This window comes from Manacus candei, unplaced genomic scaffold (genome assembly GCF_025592945.1).
Source record: "Manacus candei isolate 608988 ecotype Guabito, Panama unplaced genomic scaffold, ASM2559294v1 h1tg000022l, whole genome shotgun sequence".
In the NCBI taxonomy this organism is placed as follows: Eukaryota; Metazoa; Chordata; class Aves; order Passeriformes; family Pipridae; genus Manacus; species Manacus candei.
Window position 1 is genome coordinate 5,504,487 of NW_026138070.1, and position 20,093 is coordinate 5,524,579.

The following is a 20,093-nucleotide window of genomic DNA, read 5'->3' on the forward strand; positions in this document are numbered from 1 at the left end:
GGGCTTTATTTGTCTGAAGTGCACGGCGTGGCTACAGCACACCTGGCCCCCAGTTTATCCCAGTGGGAGGTTTTGGTGTCACCACAGATGTTGGGATGAGAGTGGGGGACTCACCCTGGGGACACTGTGCCCTCCTGACCCCAAAGCACCCCTGAGTCAGGGGCTTTTAGGGATAACAGACGTGGCTGAGCCTCACCAGCCTCGGATGCTCAGTGCTTTGTGGCTTGTTCCACTATTTTGGCAGCTTTTATGAACTCAGCCCCAAAATCTGGACCTTTAGTGGTGTTTGGGTACTGAGGGATGTCTTAAATTGCTGCTGGTCCCCCCATACCACACCTCAAATCCTGGGCTCAGTTTTGGACTCCTTACAAGAAGAAGGACATTGAGGGGCTGGAGTTTGTCCAGAGGAGGGAATGGAGCTGGGGAAGGGGCTGGAGCAGCAGGAGCAGCTGAGGGAGCTGGGGGGGCTCAGCCTGGAGAAAAGGAGGCTCAGGGGGGACCTTCTACAACTCCCTGACAGGAGGGGGGACCTGAGGGGGATGTTGGGCTCTACTCCAGGGGAATAAGAGACAGGACAAGGGGAAACAGCCTCAGGTTGCACCAGGGCAGGTTTAGATTGGATATGAGGAAAAACTTCTTCACCGAAAGGGTGGTCAGGCATTGGAAGGGGCTGCCCAGGGCAGTGATGGAAACACGATCCCTGGAAGTGTCTGAAACCCCTGTGGATGTGGCACTGGGGGGGGCACGGTTTCGTGGTGAGCTCTGTGCCGGGTTCACGGTTGCACTGGATGATCTCGGGAGCGCTTTTCCCACCGTAAGGACCCCGCGACTCCATCCCGTGAACTCCCCCGCGCTGCCAAGCCCCGGGTGCTACGGAGACTCGGAGAACGCGCATCCCGGAGGGCAAAGGCGCGGGGGAACAGCCCCAGGGATCGGGCAGCGGGGCCGGACGCTGCGGGCATGGGCAGCCAGATCCGGGCGGGGCGGAGGGCGGGGATTCCCCCGCGTCATAGGGAGGGGTTTCCCCGGCGCTCCGGGCCCAGCGCCCGCCGGGGCGCGGCGGTGCGGGCAGTCGGTGCGGGAGCGGGGCCGGGAGCGGAGCTCCGCGGAGCCATGACCTCCCGCAGGTAAGGAGCGAGTCGTATGGACCCGCCAGTCCCATCCCATCCTATTCCATCCCCTCCCGACCTGTCCCGTCCCATCCCATCCCGTCCCGTCCCGGCCACCGGAGCGCCCGCGGGTCCCGGGCACCGCTTCCACCGGCTCCGGCTCCAGCTCGGACCTGCCCCCGGCCCCCGCGTGTGCCCCTCGGCTCGCCCTGTGCCCCTCGGCTCGCCCTGTGCCCCTCGGCTCGCCCTGTGCCCCTCGGCTCGCCCTGTGTCCGTGTCCCGTGTCCCTTGCCATGCCGCCGGCTGCGCGGTGCCGGAGCTCGGAGCTCCGGTGGTCGGGAGAAAGTCGCACCTCCCGCGCCACCCCCGCCCCTCTCCGGGTCGCCCCAAGCCCTCTTTGGCCCCGTGGTTTCTCCCCGGAGCACCCCAAGACCTTTGGGAGCATCCTGTCCCATTCGGCTCCGTGCCCAGTACTGGGGATGCTGGAGAGGGGATCCCAAAATAGGAGAAGCGTTAAAACTTGCTTGAAATGTCTTTGCGGGTTGCGAGGTGGAAAAAGGATATACTTTGGAGCATGTGGTGTGTTGGTGGTGCCTCCCCCGGCTTCCCCCAAAGACGCTGTTGCTTCAGTGTTTTCCGGGGTGGTGGCAGAGCCTGTGTGACTTGGGGACATCGTCCCTGCTTGGTTCTCCTTCTCCGCTGTGGCTTCAGAAGGGATAAATGGACATCCAGGGGACGGGCTGGGTCACACACACACACCCGCGCTGCAGGGCAGGGGGGGATTCTTACGGCTGGTTCTTCATTCCTGCCTGTCCTTTCCCCAAGACAGCCTTAAGGTGACCTGGAAAAGCCTTTGTTGCTGTTATGAGTCGAGTGTGTTCCGAACAGCCCTGGGGAGGGAGGGGGCCGGGAGCCGGGATCGGTTCCAGGACAGGGAGTGCTCGGTGGTGCTGCAGGACCCAGCACGGCCGGGTCATGGCAGGGGCTGCCACAGCCACCTCCCGAACGAGTCACAGCTCCGCGTTCTCCTCCCGCACATTCCCGTAACGCCGCGATTCGGGGGCTCCGCGGGTTTATGGGTTTTTGGGGGGCTGTTTTTGCCGCCCAGCCCTGGCTGCTCCCTCCCCTGCGAGCGCCGAGCTGCGTTTTGTGAGCGGCTGGTTCAAAGCGTGAAGAAGTTTAGGAAGAGGCAGCGTCTCTCGTGGCGGTGCCACGCGGAGTTACAAAACACGCCGATGGGCGATGGGGTGAAAAGCTGGGAGCTGGGGCGCCCTGGATTTCATTCCCAGCGCTGAGAGAGCTCCTCATGCCCACAGGCAAATCAATATTTGCCTGTGCTGCCCTTACCTTGCTGGTTCCACCCTGCTGGGCAGTCACCTGGGGCACCACGATGGTTGGGATGCTGCTGCCAGCTGAGCACTGCAGGAGTCCTGAGGAACCTGACAGGGGGCAGAGCCACGCGGGCTGGATTTTGGGGGGTCTGTGTGTTTTGGGGGGGTGATTGCTCCCAACATCTGTCACTCCATCCTTTCCACCCGTGCTGGATTTGCTGCTCCTGGTTCTGAACCACTGCTCAGGTCCTTTTTCCCCAGCCTTTCTCCTCTTGCCCAGCAGGTTTTTAGGGTACCTGCCAGGTGTTTGTGGCACCTTTCTGCCCTGCCTGATCCCTGGCTGATGCTGTTCTCCCCCTGGCTCATGGCATGGCCTGGTGCTGCCCCAGCTGGATCTCCTGGGATCATGAGCTGTGCCTGGCATCTGAGTGATGCTGCCCCTCCTTTGCCTCGGTGCTCAGCCTTTGCTGTGCCATAAAGATCTGGGAGGATAAATCTCACACCCCTAGTGCCAATTCCACAAGTCCCAAATTCCCTGTTTATTTTTTTTTCCCCTAGAAAAGGGTTTCCCAGGGCCTGGAGCACTTGGTGGCTGCCCTGTGCACTGCCCTTGTCTGCAGGGCAGGCTTTTTGCTCCACAGCCACATTTCCTGGGATGCTGTGGCTGGGAGGAAGGGAAAGTCTTAGGGAAGTGAGGAAATGCCAGCTTCCTGAGGCTTGGCTGTCTCCAAAGGTTGCTCCAGTCCTGCAGGACTGAGTGCTGGGAGTGCTGTCAGAGGTGATCAGTGGGGTGTGGAGGCACTTTGTGCTGGGGTTCTGCTGCTTTGGGGTTCTGTGGAGGAGACAGTTCTTCTGTGCATGTCCAAGTTCACAGCACCAGGAGAGAGAAACTGCCCCTGGCTGGGGATGCTGGGAGAGCAAGGACCAAATGTTTCCAGTTTTGGGGACACTGAATGAGCAGATAATGGTGCTCACAAATACTCTGGTGAAATGCTTCCATTTCTGTATCAGATTTCATAGAATTGTGGAATTGTTTGGGCTAGAATGGATCTTAAAAGACCATCTTGATCCAACCCCTCTGACATGGGCAGGGACACCTTCCACTAGCCCAGGTTGCTCCAGGCCCTGTCCAACCTGGCCTTGGACACTTCCAGGGATGGGGCAGCCACAGCTTCTCTGGGCAAGCTGTGCCAGGGCCTCCCCACCCCCCTGAGACTTGGCACGGAGATGCTGGGTGGTCCCACACCCAGAGCTGAGTACACCTGACAACATTTTCCCCTGCGTCCAGTTTAACCTTTTTTAACATTTTAATTTTGAGGGCTGAGTTCCTGTGCCCGGGACTAATTCTGTGGCACGCTGTGGGTGGTTCCCTTTGAAGGCCTGGATTGTTTGTTATCCCAAATGTCCACTGGGGTGGGAAGCAGGGGCTGCTCCAGCGTGGCTGGTGAGTTGGGACTGGCCAAAGCCCTCCATGTGCTGTCCCCAGGGTGACTTACCAAGCTTGTGCAGGCCATGTTTCTGGGCATTTTGAGGCATCAAATGCATCCAGCTGTGCCCTGAAGCCTCGCTGTCCAACCCTGCAGTGACAGGGAATACAATGCCAGCCTGTGGTCCCAGCTTTCCCACTGCCCTTAGCAGTGGGAAAACACATACTTCCTGTGCTGAATCCAAATGTAAATATGAAGTTTGAGTATTTGCAATAGCTGCTTACTTTGGCAGCCTGGCTGGTGGTGGGGAGGTGGGAACTTCTGGTGCAGGAAGCAAAACCAGGTCAGTGTTTTGGCATCTCGGATGTTCAGCAACAACATCATGGGCAGAGCTCAGGGAAGGGGTGGCTGGAACCAGGAGTGTGGGTCTGGCTGGTGGCTGGAACCAGGAGTGTGGGTCTGGCTGGTGGCTCAAGCCCTTGGTTGTCCAGAAATCCCCTCTGGGCAGTTCCTGGGAGCTCTTCATTCCCATCTCCTCAGGTGGTACCTCAGCCCTTGACTGTCAGCTGGCTTGTGCTCAGCTCCAGCTCAAAAAAGAACATTCAAAAGGCACCTTTTTCCCTCCCTCCTTTGCTGTGGCTGCACCTGGACCTTGGCTGAGGCTTTCCTGGTTTTCTCTCTCTGGCCAGGCTGTACAAAGACAGCTTTGGACACAGGCTTTGTTCACAGAGGGTGGAAGAATCAAAGCTCAAGGGGACTTGTCTGTGTGTGCTGAGGCTGCCTGGGCAGAAGTGCCTGGGGAGGAGCAGACGTGCTTTTGCACCAGGCTCAGCTGTGGGAAATGAGGACTGGAACATCAGCAGCAACTTAAATTACATTTCAATTCCAAGCCCACAGCCTGCTGCTTATTTCCAGATAGGGGCAGGTCATGAGATGCATGAACACACTGTTCTCCCCCCTCTTCCAGGGAGGGATAAAGGATGGTTGGTTAATGCCTGAGTTCAGACAGAGAAAACTGGCCTTGCCTAGGAGGGGTTTTGGATCAGGCTCTCGGTGATTTTCCAGCATCCTATGGTTTTCCCCAAGGCACAGTGAGCTGCTCTCGTTGTGGTCCCACGACAACTGAAGCTCTCTCAGCCCTGGAACACATTTGTGGGATGCAGCTGTACCTCCTTTGCGGGCTGCCAAGGAGAATTCCTGAATTCCTCGCTGGCTGCAGCTCAGGGAAGGCACAGAGCTCTGGAGGGGAAGCCAGGCTTCCCCTCCCACTGCCAGAGCTTCCCCCGGGGCTGGGTGGTACCTGAGCTGCAGCCAGGTCCAAATGGGGCTGGTTTCTAGGAGATGATTCTTCTCAGGAGCCTCAGAGGCACCTGAGTGGATGAATTGGGGCTTTGTGCTCCAGCAGAGCCAGCTGGGCTCTCCCGGCTTTTTGGAGCTGTTTGGACACGGCAAGTGAGCCAGCAAGGCACTGGGAAGGCTGCTCCCAGTGCTCCCAGCACCTGAGCTGCCTGCCCAGCAAGGCCCTCCTCCCCTTGGATGGCCAAGGCACGTGAGGGGCTCAGCAGGAACGTGCCTGTGGCTCCGTGGCTGGAGCTGCTGCTCCTTGGGAAGGGGAACAAACCTGGCTCGTGTGCCAGCCCCAGAGATGCTCCTGGGGGTGCAAAAAGGTGGGCATTGGCATCTCCCTCTGCTCAGTGAGGCAGACCTTGCTCTCCTGGAGGTTTTCCCCAGGGCTGGCTTTTCATGCTGGATCTCTCACTGACAGCATTGAAGCAGCTGGAGGGAAGGGTCGTGTTCTGAAAGGGGGGATTCAGCTTTTTCCTCCACTTGGAAAGGACTGGCCAAGCCAAAGGGTTCCTTTATTCTTGGTGCCAACCACCTCTGTCACTCCACGAGCAAACCAGCAGCCTGGCCTCCCTCTCCAGGAGGGTTCTGTGAGTGGGGAGCCCGGAGCTGGGAGCTTTTCCGTGCCCAGCCAGGTTTATCACCTCTCACCATCCATCACCTGCCTCCAGAGTGTCCCTGTCACCTCCCACCCTGGCACTGCAGATGCCCTTGGATTTCCCAATCGCTGAAAACTGATTTCACAATTTGGGTTTCCATCCCTGTCCCGAGGCATGAGCAAAGCCAATACCTACTTCCAAGCTCAAAGCAGCCCCACACCCTCTGGGATGTGTGTGGAAGCAGCATTCCTAAGGCTGCAGCACTTTAAGTATCGATTCATCCTTTCTTTGCAGTAGAAATGTTTATTCTGTTGGTTTTGATTTTTTTTTTTCACTGCCTTGACCAAAAGCAGGGCTGCACTTGCTGCCTGGTGATGGGAGGGCTGGAAAGTGGTTCCTGCAGTCCCAGTGTGTGTGTTCCAGGAAATGTGCGTGGGATGGAGCCTAATGAGATTACGGGGCTGCCTCTGTTTTGCAGCTTCCTGCACGGATCCAAAGGGAAGGAGGAAATTCTTCGCATTAAACCAGGCTGGAAATCAGGAACCGTGTGCTTCCTGTGGGTGCATTTTGCTCTGCAGAGAGCTCCTGCTGCTGTTTGTATCCCAGGGAGCTTCCCAAAAGGGCTCTCTCTGCCTGCTGGGCCCTGGGGAGGTGCACACCTTGGAGGAGGTGCATCTCCTGATCTCCTGGAGCAGATGCTGTGGCTGTCACAGGGCTTGGAGGAGATATTCATGGAATCCCAGAATGGTTTGGGTAGGAAGGGACCTCAAAGTCCTTCTTGTCTCACCCTCCCTGCCATGGGCAGGGACACCTCCTGCTAGCCCAGGTTGCTCCAAGCCCTGTCCAACCTGGCCTTGGGCACTTCCAGGGATGGGCTCCCCACCCTGGCAGGGAAGGATTTCTTCCCAATAGCCAATCTAACCCCCTCCTCTGTCAGTTTTGTGGGAACAGATCTTATCCTGGCTCATGGATGCTGGGAAACAAACTCTGCTCAGAGCTCAGTCTCCCCCAGGGATTTCCCCACTGACACTGAGCATTCCTTCCTGGAGGTAACTGGGCTTTTCCTTCCCAAAAGACAAGCACAGATACACTCTGGGTACAGGTTAAGACCTGCAATCACAGAGGATTTTATACAATCATGGAATGGTTTGGGTTGGAAAGGACCTTTAAAGCCTATCCAGTGCCACCCCCTGCCATGGGCAGGGACACCTCCCACTATCCCAGGTTGCTCCAAGCCCATCCAGCCTGGCCTTGGACACTCCCAGGGATGGGATATTCTGTGTCAGAGCTTTCCATGTGGATAAGAGAAGCTGCTGCATCTTCTTGGGAATTCCCTCAGAGTAATTAGCAGGGGGGTGCTCTGAGTGTCTCCCCAGTGCAGCCCCAGCCCTGCTCTGTCCGTCTGTCCCCTCCCTCTGCCCCCAAGGACCCCTGTGTGGGACACAGGGAGCTCTGATCTGCCCCTGTCACCTGGGGCACTGAGCAGATGCCCCCAAAAGTGCCCTCAGGGAGGGGGTCAGTGGGTCCAGCCGTGGCTGGAATCTCAGCAGAGTTCCCTCCAGCCCCTCTGATGAGGGCTCAGAGCTGGGGAAGCCTCTCCCAGCAGGAGTGACAACCTTTTATCTCCCTTTTTGCAGCTTCTTGGTGTGGAAAGCAGAGCTGGGGGAGGAGAGGGAAGTGGAGTTTTGTGTGGCTGGGCTGGGGGTGGCTGCAGCTGTGCTGATTGTGTTATCAGGTGAAGAGCCTGGCTCTCAGCAAGGACCTGCTCAAGGTTTCCTGAGCCCAGAGCCCGTGGGGGAGGTTCCCAGCCTTCCAGTCCTTGTTGTGGTTGGTGTTTGTCCCTCTTCCCGAGGGAATTGTGGGTGTGGATGTGGGACTGTTGGCTGAGCTGGGAGAAAAGGCACCACCCCAAAGGCAGGGCAGCCTCAACCTGCCCCTCAGCCCACAGAGGTGGGGCTGCTGGGGGGGGGTTCATAGAACCACTGAGGTTGGAAAAGACCTTCAAGAGCATCAAAAGTCGTGGATAACCCATCCCTGGAAGTGTTCAAGGCCAGCCTGGGCAGGGCTTGGAGCAACCTGGCCCAGTGGAAGGTGTCCCATTCCACCATGAGATGAGCTTTAAGGTCCCTTCCATCTCAAACCATGCCATGATTCCAACCTTTCCAGCACCTTTGTGTGGGGCAGGCTGTGCCCTCAGCTGCCTCCTGCACTCCAGGTAATCCCTTTGTACTACCTGGGGCAGGAGATCCCTGTGCTGTTGGTGCCTTTCATTCAACCCCCTCCTTTTCCTTTTTCCTGCCCACCTTTGGGTAGCAAGGCCTGGAAATTCCTCCCATTCCCACTGTGCAGTGGGAATCCCAACTGTGTGTCTTGAGTCAGTTCTCTACAACGTTTAGTAAAACAAAGACTTAGAAAGCAGATGATTCTCTTGTATTTTGAAGTTTAACTTGTGAGGATAAACGGTCTATACCTTAGTGGCTTTATTAGCAGTGGCTTTAACATGTTAGAACAATCTTATCAAAAATATGAAGAGCATAAGCGATTTGGAACTGCAGAAATATTGTAATAAAGTGTGCTGGCCTGTTCAAGTTAACTTCAGGAGCAATATAGCATGCTACCTGTTTTAGGTAGGAAAATACACATTCCCACTGTCAGTGTGTTTATCTGGATGGTGCCACGACTCTCTCTTGCTGTCTGTTAATCTCCTCTGGGCGCTACAAAAGAGATTTTTATTTTTTTTTCATTAAATCCCTTTCAGGTTTGCAGTGGCCCTCACCAGAACAGCTCGTGAGCAGCACATGTCAAACAAGAAATCTGCCCCTGGCCTGGGGCTGGGGGAGAAGCAGCTGTGGGGAGGCAGCAGGACACACTGTCCCCCGAGGGACAAGTGCCAAGAGGGTGTAAAAAGGCCTTGGTTGAGTTGGCAAAACAAGGGTAAAAAAAAACCCCTGCCTTAAAAATAAGAGCAGGGCACGGGCAGGAGGTGGAAGGTGCAGCTTCCTCTCTGCTCTGAGGAACTTTTAGGTGTTTATAAAAATGGAGTGTTTTCCGTGAGAGAAACCTGCTCAGAGTGGCAGCAGAGTGAGCAACAGCAACGTCATCCCTGCTGGATGCTCCCTCTGGGATAACCACGGGGATTGGGAAGCTCCTTCAGCTACAGACACCTGGAACAAGCCTTGGGAGCTGGGAGAACAGGCAGAGGGGAGCCCATCCCTCGGGATGTGTCCTTTGGCCTCGGGGATTTCAAGAGGGTGGGGAGGTGACAGAGATTTAATTTCAAAACAGCACCAAAAAAACAAAAAGTCCCCTTCATGCCCCGGAGCAGCATCCCATTGTGAGGGAGTTGCCAGGGCTATGTTTGCCCTTGGGTTGTGGTTGTTTTTTTTGGGGGGGGGGGGTAGTTTGTTTGTTTGTTTGCTCCCCCTCTTCCTCCCACCCTCCTGAAATAACTCCCATCGAAGAAAACCCAGCGAGCTCTGCCGCTGATTAAATCCTAAATATAACCCCGGGATTTTTTTTTTTGCCTCCCTCCAGTTCTTCGTGATGTGTCGAGGTAAAAAAAAAAAACCAGCCTTGGCCGCTCTTCAAAGGGGACATGAGGCTGTATTTTTGTCCTGTCACCCTGCCCGGGGTCTGAAATAGAGCCCCTGGTTTTTAATTAGCTCCCCGGGTTATATAATCCCGAGAGCCGAGGGTTTCTGGCCTCGGCAAGGACGCACATGATGCCAGGGGCTGGGGCAAAGGTGGTGTGGCAGGGCAGGGAGGACGACACTGCAGGAATCTCCTCTCCTGCTGGCCCCAGTGCCAAGTGGGATGGGGCTGGGGAAGCCGAGATGCTCCTGCCTTCCTTAGTTATTTCTGTTGTGGCGCTGCTGGGAGGGGAACCTGCTGAATGAGGAAGGTCCTGGTTGAGGGTGAAAGCCCCTGGACTCCTCCTGCTGCCCTGGGGGCTGCTTTTGGTTTTCCTCTGTGCTCAGGGGTTTTTCCTGCCCTTGGCATCAAACTAAAAATAAGTTGGTTGCCCTCCTGGCTGAGTGGGAGCATGTTTGTTTTCCTGTAGCTCAGGTCTGGATGCCCAAGTGTTATCCTACAGATCCAACAGGAAAAGTAGGAGCCAAATGCTGCAGTCAGGTGCTGGCTGCTGGCCCTACCTGCTTTTCTTGCTCCCAGAACGTTTCTCTGGCAGTGCCCTGGCACTGCTGCTGCTGCAGAACGTGCCCATCCTCGTGGTTTGCCCCCTGGAAGGTCTCAGGGTTTGTCCTGGGGGTTGTCTTGGCAGTGTAACAGGAGCAGCTGCGTGTGTGTTCAAGCATCTCCTTGCCCTTTGGTCATAACCTGATGTGTGGATGCAGCTCCCACTTCCTAGAATGTCTCTGGTCAGGGCTTATTCCAACCTGGGCAAGGCAGGGATGTGCTGTAGTGGCAATGCCCTGTGTTGAACCAACCCACATCTTGGACCATTCCAGCCCTGTTCCAGGGAGAGCTGGGCACAGGGGGGGGGAAGGATTTGTGCTGCTGTAGCTGTGGGGACTCTCAGTGTTGTCCTCTCAGCTCAGAGGAACTGGTGTGCACTTCCAGAAGTGCAGTTCAGTGGGGAAGGTGTGCTTTGGCAGGGCTTGGAACTGGCTGGTTTTGGTGTCCCTCTTGCCCTCAGGAAGAAGAAGAAAGATGCAAAGCACCTCTGGGATTTGAACAGACTCCTCCAAACCTTAAAGCTCCAGTTTGGTGTTCTGGTTGGTGTCCAGATGCCTCAAAAGCTGCTGGATTCTGGGAGACAGGGGCTGTGGCCCCATGTTTGCTGCCAGTGCTGAACCCAAGGCTGTGATGGCAGAAGGGTTCTGCCTCCAAACATGGTGGGATGCAAATGGGAATTCAGAGCTCCAGGAGAGGGAATTCAGAGCCCCACGCAGCCCAACCTCCTTTCTCCTTTCCTCCCTTTTTGCTGTATCACTGCAGCTGTTATCTCTGGCATCTCCACCGTCTGCCTGTTGGGCAGAGGAGGAGTGTCTGAGTGCTGAGTAGGAAGCTGGTGTGTGTTTTCAAGCTCAGGTTTGGAGGGAAGTGCTGGCGGTGAACAAAGGAAAGTCCTGTTCTGGTTGTGAAACCACTTGTTGCCCTCGATTGTTGGATGCCAGCTCAGCTCTTCCTTGTTTTTCAGGGCTGCTTTCAGCCTTGGAATGGTGACAGAGAGAGAGGATGTGGTTTTATTCCTTGGGTGTTTTGTCTTTGGAAGAGCTGACCTGTTAACTGTAGGCTAATCCCAGGAGAAATCCACCTTCTGCTTGTGTTGTAGGGATAAGAAGAGCTCCAGAGCCAATTCCAAGCACTGCCTTTCCCAGAGACAAGTTTCTTTGAGGCTTCTTTGCTGTTTCCAGAGCTCTTCTGTACCACTTTCCCTGTGTTTGGTGGCACTTCTGGAGCACTTTTCCTCACAGGCTCCAGCTGTGCACAGCTGGAATGTCAGGCTGGAGATGGCTCTGGATAATTCTAACTCTGACACCTCTGCCTGTCTTCAGGATGGAGCAAAATTCGGTTATTTCAGAGGGCTGGAATCTCGCCAAATCCACTGAAAACTCTGGCAGGAACATTAATGCTTTGGGGTGACATTTGGTGACTGCTCTACAGGGTGTTTGGGGTGGTGCAATTATCATGGAGACCAGCACGAGAAAACAAGGATCTGAGCATCCTCCAAGTTCTGTGCTGTTCACCCCCTGCTCCCCAGCCCTGCCCAGCATTTCCCAGCCTCTGCAGCGAGGTGGGACCTCCGGAGTGCCGGGCTTTGCCCCGAGGTGGAGATTTGCTGATCCCTAAATCTCCCCTGTGCCTCAGCTGCTCTGTTGGCACATTAAAGGCTCGCCACAAAGCAACCCTAATTGTGCTAAGTGTCCGCGGGATAATGGACTAAACGCTCAGGATTGCAGAGGCAGCCGCATTCCCGGCCATTTAATACCTTGATTGATGGGCGTTTAGTTGTTTGCCAGCCCAGGGACAGCCTTTCCCAGCTCTGCTTTCTCCTGCTCTAGGAAGCTGGTGATGCAAGGGGCTTGCAGGATGAGGCAGGAGGGAGCTGTCTGGCCAGTCGTGTGGCCGCAGGGCTGCAACGATCCCGAATTTGCCGGGATTGGGTGTCGTGCTCTTCCTCCCCAGCTCGCTGAGCCAAGACAGGGAGGCCAGTGGTGGTTTTGGGCTTGGTTTTGGAAGAGTGGAGTTGTCCTCTGTTGCCAAAGCCTGCAGGACTGAGAACCCAAGTTCTGGCTGCCCAGGGGTGGTCTGTGGAGAGGTCTGTGTGCCTGAAAGCTTGGCTGAATATCCCAGTTATCCCATGGCATGCAATAAAAGATGTTTTCTCTCCCTTGCTGTCTCTGGCCATGGAGGTGCTTGGGCTGTCTGACTGAGATGTGTCCCTGCCTAGTCAAGGCAAAGACTTACTTAGGACCACTATAAACACCAAGCTATGCTTTAAACTCCACCAATAATCCCTTACCTACTGGTCTCAAAACCTGTAATAGGAGGAGAAACCTCTTTAGAACTCCCTCCATCCATGGACAGTTTTCTGGCCCGTGTATTACAGATGGTTTTGTTCTCATAAAGCAGCTCAAAATTAAATTGCAGGCCCACCTGCCAGGCAGCTGGAGCATTAAAAATACCTGTCAGCAGCCAGCTCCTGGTTCAGGGTTCTGCTCTGCATCAGCCCCTGGATTGACTTTCTCTCCCCCTCGAGGAAGGAATTGGACTCTCAGTGGTTGCCTTGGGGTCCGTGTGCTCCTGGGAACTGCCCAGAGCGAGCTCGGGAAGGGGATGCAGAAAGGGAGGTCAAAAAAAGCAGGGCAGGGTGTCTGCGTGTCCCCTCCCAAAATGCTCCCAGAGCAGAGAGAAGGTGCCAAGTGAAGCCCCCTCTCCGGAGGGCAGAGCCGAGCGAAGGGGGAAGCTTTGTCAGCTGAAGTTAGAACCCCTCTCCCCCCCAAAAAAAAAACCGAGCAGGGATGCAAAGATGCTTTGGGAAACCTGAGCATCTCGAAGGTTTCTCCTGAAGGAGGGTGGCAGCCCCGTCCCTGGAGCCTGGACCCCGGAGCTGGTGCTCTCCCAGGAGACGACACCCCTTCAGCACAGAAGGTCTGGAGTAGAAAACTCCAGGGCTGCTTTGCAGGGAGGGGGGAAGGAAAACGTCGTCGGAAGTGCTGCCCAGAGCTCCATGGAATAGAACTCTGCCCGTTAGTGGCTCTTTCTCCTTCTCCCCCAGCCCTGGCTGCCCGGGAGCTGTCAGGCAGATGCCGTCACGCCCCGGTGGTGGCTGCCCTCACCATCCCCTGCTCGACACTCCACTCGCAGCTGCTGCCTCGGTGCCGATAAGAGAACGAGATGACTTCCTTTTCTTCTCCCCACCCCCCCCCCCTGCCCCCTTCCACAACAAGCCGCGTTGTTTTTGGGTAAATAACTTCGCTGTCACTTCACTGGAAACTTCGCGGGCTCTGCCGCCCTGCCCGGCGCTGCCGGAGGATGCTGGAGGCTGGAGCGTTCCTGGGAGGCAGCGAAGTGCCCTCTGCATCCTAGAGCAGCTCTCCCCCCACCTCCCGAACCCTCCGAATCTTCCTGCCCTGTGGTTTCTGTGGACTAACGAGTCTCTGTGCCGGGTCAGGAGCCTTGACCAGTTATGGTGAGGTAGGAGATCTGCTCTCTCTCTGTGTGTGCGTGTGTGTGTCTGGCTTCTATTTTTAACAAAGCTGATTGTTCTGAGGGGCAGCAAAGCGAAGGGGAGAAGGTGTGGAGGTCGCTGGGAGTGCCCAGAAAGGTGCCACTTGTGCTGCAGGAGCTGATTAACAGAGAGCCCCCGGGGAGGCGGGGGGGGCTTTAAGGTGGGAAAAGTGATTAACAGGGCTATTTAGCAAATTGTCTGCAGACAGGCCGGGCTCTCCGGTGGAAACTTTTCTCAGCTGGCCCTGCAGCAAGCACATGGTGCCGGTGGCTCTGTCCCTGCGCTGCCGTCGGCGCTGGGGAACGGGGCGTTCGCAGTTTCGTTTGTGGGAGCGCAGCTCGTGTGGCTCGCCGTGCTGACTGCGAGAGGTGATCCCTGCCCGGGCAGGATGTTATTTTGTGCTCTTATTAGATTTTTATCTCGCGTTACCTCGCTGCGTTAAGAGTTTTCTGCCTTATCTCTCCGGCTGAGCACGCTTTTCGTGGGCTTGGTAACTCGCTTGCTGGTGGTGGAACATCCTGATTTCGGGGTGCTGGATGTTCTCTGGGTGGGTTTTTTTTGCTACAAAGTGCGTGAAATGGCAGCTTTTAGTCAGAAGGGCGGTGTGTCATGTAATGAAGGTTATATGGGGCATGAAGTGTGGAGCAGTGAAGGTTCTGTGGGGTGTGAGCTGTGCAAGGCTCTGCTGCAGCAGGGAATAGAGTGTGAAATGATCCCCCTGCCAGGCTGGGAGGCACAGCAGGCAGCGTGGAGAAGGCTGGAAACGCAGGGAATGGATGCAGGGCTGTGCCTGAAGCAGCATTTGAGGCTTTGGGAGCGTTGTGCGAGTGGCTCTTTGCCATGGAGTGCCAAGTGGAGCCTGCCTTGGGTCTGCCTTCCTCCCCCCCTCGGGCACGGGCCGCTCCCAGCGCTCCTCAGGGATCCAGGGGATGGAAGCAGCTCCAGCCTGTTGGTACTTTACATTCCCTGCTACCTCAGGAGCATCCCAAGGCTTCTGCGCCCCCTCCTCTCAGTGCTGCTCTCTCAAGTGTTGCAGGAGGGGCTGGTGGTTCTGTTTCTGCTCTCTGGGTGTTTTCTGCTTCACTGGATCAGAGCAGAGCAGCTAAACAAATACTTTTCCTGCTCCAGGAGGAAGCCTGTCAGTCAGACAGCAGCTGGGGCTGGCTGCTGACAGGTATTTTTAATGCTCCAGCTGTCTGGCAGGTGGGCCTGCAATTTAATTTTGAGCTGCTTTATGAGAACAAAACCATCTGTAATACACGGGCCAGAAAACTGTCCATGGATGGAGGGAGTTCTAAAGAGGTTTCTCCTCCTGTTAGAGGTTTTGAGACCAGTAGGCAAGGCATTATTGGCTGAGGTTAAAGTGTAGCTTGGTGTTTATGGTGGTCCTTACAGCGAAATAACCTTTGAGTATAAAGGTTGCTTTAAATATTAAGTTTGTTTCGGAGAATTAAATCAGAAAATTTGAAAACCGCAGCCAAAAATAACGACCTCGCACACCTTTGGGGCTGCTGCTGCCAAAACAGCTCCAGGGGCCTGAGCTAAACACCTTTTTTTAATTAAGAGAACATGGGTGTAAATCCTCTGGGCAACTTGGAGGAGCCCCAGCTGCCAGTTCCCTGCTGGTGCAGGTGAGCCTGGCTGGGTGTTGAAACACTCCTTGGCCTGATAAAAACTGGGGCTGCCTCTCCCATTCTGGGAAAACTGAGAACTGTCAGGCAAAATTGGTGTCTTCTTCCCAGCAGTTTCAGCTGCTGCCCCTCTGGGAAGGCCTCTGCTCCTTGGGAATATGCTCCATGGGAATATGCACCGTTTCCCAGGGAAGCAGCTGGTGCCTGTTCCAGGCCCTTGTTGTCTTTCCTTGGAGTCCCAGCTGTTCTCTTCTGCAGATTTTAGAGGTGCTCTTCCCTCCCCAGCTCCTTCCCACCTGGATTTTGCCAGCTGGGAACAGCAGTGAGAGGCTGAGAGCCAAATCCTTCTGGGATATGGATGATTCGAGGGGAGAGGTGGCAGGTTTGGGATCTGTCCTTGTTCAAACACCAGTGGACAGAACACTCCCCCTGAAGTCCCTGCCCCAAGCCTTTACTACACTAATCACAGAGTTTAAGTTTACCCAACACCCCTCTGCCCAAATTCTTTGGTTGTCCCATCATGGCCTGCAGTAAAGATGTTTCTGGACCCTTCTTTCTGCTGTGATTCCATCCTTGAGGTGCCCTGATGTGAGTCTGTTGATGAATAAATGGGTGGGGGTGGACCCTGGGGGGATGGAGAACCCTGTGATGCTCCACAGAAGGAGCTCTTGCATCCAGGCAGGAGTGTGGGATATCTTCCTTTGGAAGTGGAGATGTGAGCTGGCACTGGTGGTGGGAGGCTGAGCTCTCTGACAGCTCCTTCCTCCCTGCCTTCAGTTTGGAGCTTCCACTCCTCCTCCTGTGGCTGGACAGGACCAGCTGGAGCCCGATGGGTGACAGTCCCTGTGTGTCTGGAGTTGGGGAATGTGGGTGCAGGGATACCCAAATCCAAGGGCTGACAGGCCCACTCTGGTTTGCATGGATGCACAGCATGGGGTGGTCAGTCAGACTTTTCTCTGCTGTCTGGGAAATGTCCCCTGGGCCACCACTGTGTCTCAATCCCTCTGCACCCCCTGGATGGACTCTCAGTTGGCCAAAGAGAAGCCCAGAGCTACTGGGTGAGTCAAGGTGAGCACACTGGGAATTGGAATGCTGTGGAAAATCTCCTGGAGCAATGCCTGTGCTTGATTTTTTCACAAGCTGTGGCTGCAAGACCAGAGCTGTGAGACCCGAGTGTTTGCAAACTGATGGACCAGGAGTGAGGGGGGACCTTCAGAATGGCCCAGGCACAACCCCTCTCATCTCTTGCACGTGTTCACCAGCCCCTGGTGTGCCTCAGCCTCCCGGGGGTGCAGTGGTGGGTGCAGGAGCTGCTCACTGGGCCGGGCTGGGAGGGCACAGCAGCTCAGGGGCAGGTGCCAGTCGCTGTCACATCCGTCCCGTGTGACAGCACAGCCCGGGTCACACACCTGTGCTCTGGTGCCTGTTTGCTCTGCTCCTGTGGAGCACTCTGCCCTTTCTGTCTGCAGATGGTGTGGGTTTTGCTGTGTCCTGGGTCTTAATTTTGTCCGTGGCTTCCTTTGCTCGTCACCGCCGAGCCTTTATCTGGGCAGCGCAAGCCGTGGTGGTGGAAGGGGGTTTGTGATGGTGGAGGGGGGTTTGTGATGGTGGAAGGGGGTTTTTCCCATATCAGGAGTGTGGTTTGGGCTGTGAGGAAGTGCCAGTGATAGGCAGAGCCCTGGAATGTGTGCAGGCTGGGGAGACCAAGCTTCTTGCAGCCACTTCAGCCTGGCCATGGCCTGGACTAACCTCGGCTGAGGGAAGGGTCACTGAGAGAAGGAGCTGGGAAATCAGCACCTCCCTTTAGACCTGCTGAGCTTCCCCTGCCTTTCCTGAAGCCAGGCAGAGCTGTGTCCCTAAAACTAGGGCTGGAAGATGCCCTTAAAACAGGTGTGTGAGTGACTGAGTGTGAGACCTGGGGCAGTGTGTCCCTGGCCAGGGCTGCCCTGGGCTGGCTGGGATGAGGAGCCTCCGTGGAGCTCAGGTGAGGTGCTTTGTGTCCCAGCCTGCCCCCTGGACAGTGCTTGTCTGGGTGAAAAGGAGAAGTGTGAGCAGTGTTTTAGCTCTCTTTTTTTCACCCAGAGCAAGGCTGTCACAAAGGGTGTCTGGAGAGCAGGGTGCCCTTTTCCCTGGGAAGTTCACCCAGGCTTCCTCCACGCAGGCAGGCAGTGACAACCACGTGGGCTGTGCTGCAGTTCTTGGGTTTTTCTCCTGGAAATCGCTGTTTTTGAGCTGATGACCTGATTCATAACCCAGGGTTTCCCTGGAGGGATAACAGGTGACTTGGGTGTGATTGCATTTTGACCCTTCCCAGCTCAGATCAGGGCCTTTTTAAGAGATGTGAACTTACAGCAGAGAGGCTGAGGGAACCCTGGCAGACTTTGCCAAGCAAATCTGGGACCACAGAGACGCCAACTCCTCCAGATGATGTGTTTTCCTGTGCATCCATCCCAGGCAGAGGAGCTGATGCATCTCCCTTAACTGGCTGCTATTTATGTGACAGGAGGTTTTCGTGCTACTTGTCCTCGGAGTGATTTCTGTCTGCTCTGATCTCAGCCAGATTGAACAAGCTATTTAGTTCCCTGGGCAAAATAATCACTTTGGGGCACCTGAACAACTTGAAACCTTTCTGCTGAGAGGCTGTGCCAGATCATGGGTGTGCTGCTGCTTTTGGGAGGTGGGGTGGATGGTCCAGGAGGGGAAGGAATGAGACAGCACGTGGAGAGAGGGAGATGTGCCAGGGGCAGGCATGGACTGGAATAATTTAGATAAAGGAACTGAATCATAGGGAGTTGATGAGTGCAGACTGCTGCGTGTGTCAGGGAGACAGGACAGATGTGAATTTATATTAATTAGCAATTAGTGCCAGCTGAGGCTCCAGAGCCAAGTAAATGGGAACTGTCTGCACCAGCTCCCTGCCAGGAGGGTGGTGCCTGCTCCTGCTTCTGGAAGGAAAGAGCTCCTGGAGTGCTTTCCCTGCTGTCTCTGGGCTTTGGATGTGCACTCTGCTCTTCCTGCTTCAGCAAAAGCCACCCCCTCCCCCAGGATGGGTCTGTCCAGCACCTTCCTCCAGGTCTTCAGGGACGGGGTTGAGACTGGAATTAAATGACAAGAGTCATAAAACTGATCTTAGTGATGTAGGTCAGTTAATCCCTGCCTAAACCCAGGGGTTTTTTGATGGAGACTGCTGTGCCCAGGGTGCTCCTGTGCAGGTGGCACTTCTGGAGAGGCTCTTCTCAAGAGCTGGGTGTGAAACCCTCACCGACGGGAGGGTTTGGGTTTCAAACCAGAGCGTGGGTGGTGAGTTAAACCCCTCTTTGTGACACAGAGGAGCTCTGGGTGCTCTGCAGCTCCCACCAGCTCTGCTTCACCCCTCGTGAAGGTCGTTGGCTGAGGTGTGGGCTGAACTTTCCATCGCTGCAGCCTCAGGTGATTCACACCCCCTGTGGGTGGGTGAAGCATCACTGGGGTGTCCTGCAGCAGGACAGTGGCCTGGGGTGGTCCAGAGGCTGCTGAGGGAAAAGGGGAGATTGCCCTTGCCTGGATTTTGATGTGCCAAGTGACTGGAAAAGCTGCCCAGAAGGCAGTGGGTGCAGGAAGGGAACATCCAGAGACATGGAGAGAGGGCTTCCCTCTGGGGTTAGGGCTTGGTACCCACCCTGCTGAGGGGCTGAGCGGTTCCTACAGCCCAACACAACGAGCTGATGGATGTTTATATTCCCTCTGAATGGATATGAAGTGTCTGGATCCCTTCTGCAGCTCTGAAGGTTTTTTTTTTTTCCCTATTTGCTGAACAGGACACTTACCCTTGCAAAGAGCTGCTCTGCCCCAAGTTACACCTGCTCTCACCAGTCCACAACCTCCTTTCTCTGCTGGAAGAATCCTCAGCTGATTATTTGCCTGGCTGCCTCCAAGGGCAGGGTCCATCCTCCTGGATCCATTCCTGGATCCTCCTGGATCCATCCTGCCTTTCCCCACTGCAGAGGGAGGTGGGCTGACTCTGCTGGGGATTTGGGGGTCTGCCTGCCCTGCATCGACAGCATCTGCTGTGAGCATTGTCCCCCAGCTCCTGGCTGCTGTTGGGGGGCTGGAGCAGAGCAGAAGGGAGCTCTGGTGGTGGTTGATCCCATCCTCTCCCAGTTCCCAAGCTGCTGGATGGGAGCCTGTGCTGAACCACACACGGAGCCTCTTGAGCCATATTTGCTTTGATCCTCTCCAAGCCAAACACAGAGAAGTTTTACCATTCCAGATGCTCCAAATTCTCTCCCTGCCTCTGGGCTGAACTGTCCTACAAACCCAGGGCACGTGCACCTGGGGCTGGCTGCTCTGGGCACCCCCAGAGCCAGGGTCTGTCCCCAAGCCCAGTGCCCGTGGCTTTCCCGTGTCCTGGGGTGACTCTGCTTTCCCATGGGCAGGATTTGGGGAGACATCCTGGCTCTGCTGGTCTGTGAGGCTCAGCAGCCACTGTGTCCATGGCATCACAGAATATCCAGAGCTGGAAGGGACCCCCAAGGATCATGGAGTTCAACCCCACTTTGACACCTTCCTCTTCTGCTTTTGAGCTCTGGGAGAGAAGGGGAAAGGAAAGGTGGTGGTCTGGAATAACTCACTTCCATCTCCTTTGGGGCCTCACTGAGGAACTTTGTGGTTTACCTGTAGGTTAAAGGGTCATCCTAGCTGGGAGCTGGATCCCCCTGTGGCACCTCAGACAGTCATTTCCAAGGGTTCCTCTGCACCAGGATGGGATCACCCTGCTTCCCCAGTGCCATGTTCTGCTCCACTGCTGTGGTATCCTTTTGGATATGGTGCTTTTTTATCCTTTATCCACTTCATGGGATGTTTGCTGGAGCTGTTCAGAGTCCAGGATTCCCAGACAGGCTTTTAAAACTGCCTCGTTTTATGAGTTTCTTAAGGGTGTAACAGTGTTGCTCAACTCTTTATTCTGTTTTATCCCAAGAC

The 20,093-nt window shown here is 55.5% G+C and overlaps 1 protein-coding gene across 1 annotated transcript in view; it reads left to right on the forward strand.

Moving 5' to 3' along the window:
- The first annotated feature begins 1,025 nt into the window (after positions 1 to 1,025).
- Positions 1,026 to 20,093, forward strand: part of LOC127470660 (tyrosine-protein phosphatase non-receptor type 11-like) — a 39,417-nt gene continuing 20,349 nt past the window's right edge. Inside the window, exon 1 of the mRNA XM_051786418.1 lies at positions 1,026 to 1,127. Within this exon, the coding sequence (XP_051642378.1) occupies positions 1,114 to 1,127 (14 nt within the window). The 5' untranslated portion in view covers positions 1,026 to 1,113. The remainder of the gene's footprint in view (positions 1,128 to 20,093) is intronic.